General features: G+C 36.8%; 2 protein-coding genes across 3 annotated transcripts in view; both read right to left on the reverse strand.

Annotated features, from left to right (window-relative positions):
- LOC127410391 (solute carrier family 12 member 6-like) overlaps positions 1-4,492 on the reverse strand; it is a 53,445-nt gene extending 48,953 nt beyond the window's left edge. For both annotated transcript variants that reach the window (XM_051645649.1, XM_051645640.1), the window contains exons 1-2: positions 4,370-4,492; positions 1,065-1,780 (exon numbers count right to left, since the gene is read on the reverse strand). In XM_051645649.1, coding sequence (XP_051501609.1) covers positions 1,065-1,278 — 214 coding nt within the window. In that variant the 5' untranslated portion in view covers positions 1,279-1,780; positions 4,370-4,492. The remainder of the gene's footprint in view (positions 1-1,064; positions 1,781-4,369) is intronic.
- Positions 4,493-4,749: 257 nt separating this feature from the next.
- LOC127411268 (H/ACA ribonucleoprotein complex subunit 3-like) lies at positions 4,750-5,952 on the reverse strand. Its single transcript, XM_051646711.1, has 2 exons — positions 5,748-5,952; positions 4,750-5,118 (listed from the first exon to the last, which is right to left on the reverse strand). The coding sequence occupies exons 1-2, from the start codon at positions 5,799-5,801 to the stop codon at positions 4,978-4,980; spliced, it is 195 nt and encodes a 64-aa protein (XP_051502671.1). The 5' UTR covers positions 5,802-5,952; the 3' UTR covers positions 4,750-4,977.
- Positions 5,953-6,000: the final 48 nt, after the last annotated feature.

The following is a 6,000-nucleotide window of genomic DNA, read 5'->3' on the forward strand; positions in this document are numbered from 1 at the left end:
TGGGACAACTTTTTTACTTCATATGCACTAGGAGAGGAACTGCTGAAAAGAAAGCTTACAATGTTGGGCACAATAAGAAAAAACAAGCCAGTGCTTCCAAAAGAGCTTGTTCAGACTAAAGGAAGGGAGACAACATTGTCAACATTGTGAAATTTATATTTGGCTGTCCTGTTGCCCAGTTTGCCTGGTTAGTGAGTGTGTAAAACAATGATATCTGACCGGGGTCAGATTGACCCCAAACATAAGTAATGTTACTATTTTGGAAAACAATTTTTTTCTGTGATTTTATAAGCTCGTGATAAATGGAAAGGAACATTTAAGCAGGAAAGAAGGTTTATTTCATAATTATAATTATCATTTTCACACTTTAATCATTGGGGTAACAGTGACCCCAAACAACGAGGAAGTGAAGCAAATCACAACAGAACATAAGGGTTAAATATAAGGGAATCGGTTATTTTAATTGGCTCATTTACATGAACTATCCAAAAGAACCGATTCACTTAAATGATTCATATTTCCCAGGGCTAGATAAGAGAGAGGACAGTTTAGGGGAGTGTGTTTGATTACTCCCTTGACTCCACCGCTGCGTTCACAATACAATGTGACAAATTTTGCGTTTTGTAACGCTACAGCGCTACTCGCTAGAAAATGTAGTTAAATTAGTAGTGTAGTTACTTTTAGTTAACTACTCCACAACACTGATACAAACAAGAATAGTTTTTAGAGTGCATGGAGACCAATTCGATCACGTCATTCGCAATGCTTCATGGGACTGGGTGGTTGCTGTTGCGCTCTGTTGCCGTGATTCCCATTTCCACCGTAATACTGATTTCTCTGATTGGTGGATCTCTTCAGGATTATGGGTAGTGTAGTTTGTCACTCAGAAATCAAATACTATTTTTTAATAATCAAGTTGAAATCACAATGACTTGTGGTTTCTGTAAAATTAACGTAAAATAGAATTTTACTTACGAAACCCAACTGTTGAGCTCTATTGCAACAAAAAAATAACGTTAAAAAGAAAAGCAGCAAAAACAAAAATAACTTAAAAGCTGACTCACCATGCTCCATGTTACTGCGGTCCGGCGTATCGCCCGCTGTGGATGTTGCAATCCCTCCAGATGTTTCGCTGTACGGCTCGCTACGGTTCACACTCTCCCTGGAGCCAAAGCGATCCCTCCCGCTGGAGCGCGAGCTGATGTCTGGAGACGTGTCCGACACGCCCGGGAGATCTTCGGCTTTGGTGGGCGTGACGGTGAAGCGCACAGACGACATGGCTTCACGCACTGCTGGTTGCTGGGGTTCCGACAGCGTGGTGTTTTTTTGGGGTCCAGTGACGGTGACCTGTCGACACTCAGCTGATAGTGAGGGGCGGCATGGATGCGACCCAACTCATCGCCATGGAGCCTGGGATGTGTGCAAATGATACTATGTACGAATGCGTGTACGTTCTTTTGCAAAGAGTTTTCGAAACTAACTACAGTACTGTAAGACTTCTATGAGGTCAATATTAATGATTACAAAAATATTTTCAATGGATATGAATGCGATAGATAATTTTAGTAGTAGATGTACAGAATTTTAGTTTGGACAGTAGTGATTACTATGTATTGAGGTATGATTTGTTTAAGGTTATGATTTGTTTGGCAAAACACGACGTACTATCTGATATGTGAAAAATGAGCTTTCTTCTACTATCATCCAAATTTAATGAGTCCTTATTGATACGTTCGATGACAAATATGGTTATCTAATAAAAACAATTGTGAGCGTGTGTCTATGTGTAGGGAAAGGAAGAGAAAAACAACAAAGCACAGAGTGAACAAATGGTGCACAATATCAAAGCTAAAATCAGCTTCTAATGATAATAGGTTCTAGATGGTCATTTAAGTTAAACATGGTTTTCATCTGGTTGACCATCTTGGACCAACAACAAACCATCTAGCATGTAAAAAAAAAACAATAAATATTAAATTATTATGCTAAATTAGACTGAACTGGTTGCAATGGGCTGCACCAGTCCAATAAAGGAAGACCGATATATCAGTTTTACTGATTAATCGGTGCCGATAGTTGCATTTTCAATTGTTTTTTATTCCTCCATTTGTTACAGCCTTTGTGTATGTGCCCGTCACAGTAATAGAAGAGTAAGAAATGTTTTAGGCTCATTCTATAATTTAGGGCACATTCAATGTCCATTGATGATAATTATATACTTTCTAACCATTTTCTTCAGAAACATCATATTTTATCCATTAAGAGAAAGCATGTTATAATATCACACAAATATTTTGTGCACCCCATGTTTCATTTTGCTTAAAATTGCCATGATGTTTCTTAATTGACAGTATTTGTATGGTCAGTTTTTGAATTGAGTTTAAAATAATGAATAAAAAATGTTAAAGTCAACATTATCTATATGTTATATATTTCTAAATTCTAAACACTTCAGGAAAATGTATGTTTTAGATTGAGGTTGATATTTTAATAACGAAAATATCTTATTTTCTCATGTCCACAAAAGTTCTGTCAACTATGTTACAAAACAAACGCCCCCCTCCAACAAAAAATGGTGTATCCCAAAACCATGCAATATTTGTATGATTTTAACTAAAATATACATTCAAATTTGAGGTTAACCTGATCAAGAAAATGACATGTGGTTGGCCAGGCAAGACCTACCATTGAAATTATGAGTCAAAATGGTAGAATGTCAACTGTGTTACCTGTAAACTAAGTTAGCATATAGGGTCAACCCTTGGGTAACATAGTTGACAAAGTTACCATATATGGTCAACCCTTGGGTAACATAGTTGACAAAGTTAGTATATAGGGTCAACCCTTGGGTAACATAGTTGACGTGACCCTACTGTGTCCACTGATGATAATGAATTACTGTCCACAGATCTGTTTTTATTTTGTCATAATTTAAGCCTGTATGTGTCAGAGGACACTGAGGGTGTGTGTGTGCCCACGAGCATGTGTGTGCATGCCAGCATGTGTGTGAATCATGATGATTAAGGATTAAGGGAAATTTCATTGATTTAACAAAATAAACTAGATATTGTTCCTTTGCAAGTTAAAACAGATATCTTCTTATGTAAATGGTGTAACACTGTGTGAAATAAGCAGGATATTGCCTTTTCAACTATGTTACTTTCAATGTCAACTATGTTACGGCTGATTATTTCACATTTTAAATAACAAGAATGCTGCTCCTGATATCCGTCCAGGTATATTTTACATCCACAAAGCTTAGAGTTGTGCATAACATCTCTTAAAACTACCAAAATTATATTTAAGACAGATTTATGATTTTAAAAAATATGTTACGGTCACTTGTGACCGTGCTGAATATATGACATGAATATCTTAAAAAACATACAATTCTTACAATTATTTTAAAAGAATGACTGCACATATGGCAGAATAGACAAAAGAGCCCTTAATTATGTGTTACTTGAAGTGTAGCATTTAATCAATGTCTGTAATGGCATGCAGTTTGTCCGTAACATAGTTGACAATCTCACTAGGGAAAACATATTTTCCCTTATTATATCAAAAAGGTGTTTCATGCTTATGCTTTGCAACTAGTAGATGTTACACTGAAGAAATATACTAACTTAAACCAATAGTTGTTTTACTGAGAAAGCACTTTGTTTTTGTACTTTTTTGTTGACATTAAATGTACCCCCAATTATAGAATGAGTCATAAACAGTCCATATATATATATATATATATATATATATATATATATATATATATATATCTCGATTCGGCCGCTTAATCGGTTATCGGCCATTTCAACAATCTTACTTATCGGTATAGGGAAAATCCATAATCGGTCGACCTCTTATGTCTAACTCACAGACAGTCAGGTGCTCAATCAAAACTCTGACAGCTGTCAATCACTGCATATATCACAGATGTGATTTCTGTAATGCAGAAAACTGGACTGATCTGGAAAGATCCAGCTAGATCCCCTCACATATGAGAACACGTCTGTAGATAGATATTAACCCATACAAAGGATATTGTCTCAAAACCTATGTAGGCAGTTTCCTAGAGAGCTTGCTTTTTTATTATAGCACTTATGACACCCCAAAATGCTGTCTAGTTAGGCAGCTCAGTAGGTTACATCCTGCGACACTTTAGCACATAAACAGCACCTGAAAGCGTCCACAAAGCCAATTATAATCAGCTCACACACACGCACTCACCTGAGACCAGGTCACACATGCGAATAAACAGAAAAACCCGGTCACGTCTCACACACGCGCGCATTTAATTAAACCAGTATTAACCAGTTTCATTCATTTCTGATCAACACAATCGAAAGATCTGACCGTTCTGATGCTCATTCACCTGCTGACGGCTGTCACGGCTCCGCTGAAGCCCGGGTTCAGTGCGTTCGTCCGAGATTCAGCTTCAGTTCACCAACTCAGCACGTTTGGCTGACTGCGGACGTATGACGCACTCCCGACAGTGACGTTCTGTGATGTCATGACGTGTGCGTGAGAAACTGGTCATGGGAAATGTAGTTCTTTAATGTTGCGATTGAATAATTACAAGTTAAATCTATTAAACAGGCGTTTTGTGTTTAGTTCTTATTTTCCTTGTAAACATTAATTTTATGAGTTCACATAATTCTGTCCAACGCTGCCAGAATTTGATACATTTTATCCCACATAAAACGAGCAACGCTGACTTTTATGGTACTAAAAAGTACCCTTTGAATATTTATTCCATACTTAAGATTTACAAAAATAAAACGGGTCTGTTCCCTGTTAGCAATGTTTTACAAATGGAAGGTGTAAATTACATACAAATAACGCATTTTATTCCATTCGGATGCTCACGTTTATTGTACTAACAGAATAAACACTGTACAAAAAAATCATGCCATACTTTCAGGAATTAAAAAATAAACACTAATATATGAATAAATTGTGTGTAAAAGTCCACTGGTCCGTTCACAGCACAGGTCGTGGTTGTTGTGTTAGCAGAAGCCCGAAGCGTTTCTTGATGGTCACCCGGTGTCTGGAGAACTTATCGTCCGGAGAGAAGCGGGCAGGGTGCGCCGAGCTGGTGGGCTGACCGGATGGGTCCACTTTCTGTACAGAGAACATTTTAATATTTAAATCATTTCATTACAATACATGTCTCAATATGGTAGACTTTCATTATGCAGATATTATAATAAAAAAAAATAAAAAAAATTAAAAAAAAAAAAAAGTATCAGTTGTTTGGACATGCATGCATGTTAATACTGTTTTTACACGGTCCCATGGTAATACCATGGTATTCTCTGAATTACCTCGGAGTACCATATATATAGGTTACAATCTGAATATAGTAATCATCCAGTACCATGGTATATTAAGTATTATTATACCGCCACACATTGCAAACAAAGAACGTTCCCTTAACGTTAGTGTATGGTTTCCATTTGGTTATTGGAATCCAATAACCAATTAACGTTCTTTTTAAGTTTTATAATAACCGTAAACTAACATTCCCAGAACGTTTTGCGAAAAAAAAAAAAAAACAAACAAACAAAAAAAAAAGTTAGCTGCGCAGGACTTTTTCTTAGGGTACAGACAAAATAAAATAAATCCCACATTTTCAACTAACCATTAATGTAAGGAATGTATATGCACAGTTTTATCCCAAAGTGTGTCCAAATATACACATGCAACAAATATAATTGTTAAAACTAGGACTGAAAAAAGTCTGGACTCACCCTCAGAGTGTAAACCCTGTCGCCGTTCTCATTCAGATAAAACTGCAGGAACATGATGAAGAGTCACTCTCACAATCAAAGGTGAGGTTATAAAGAGGACAATAACGTCCCTCAAATTATACCAGTAACAGACGAACAAATAAAAACACTAATAAACAGCACAGCAGCTCTCAATCACACGTGCGCGGCCCAACTCAAGCCACACCGGAAGTGCAGAAGAGACATGAGGGATTATGGGAAATTGCGTTTTATA

Source organism: Myxocyprinus asiaticus, chromosome 2 (genome assembly GCF_019703515.2).
Source record: "Myxocyprinus asiaticus isolate MX2 ecotype Aquarium Trade chromosome 2, UBuf_Myxa_2, whole genome shotgun sequence".
Classification (NCBI taxonomy): domain Eukaryota; kingdom Metazoa; phylum Chordata; class Actinopteri; order Cypriniformes; family Catostomidae; genus Myxocyprinus; species Myxocyprinus asiaticus.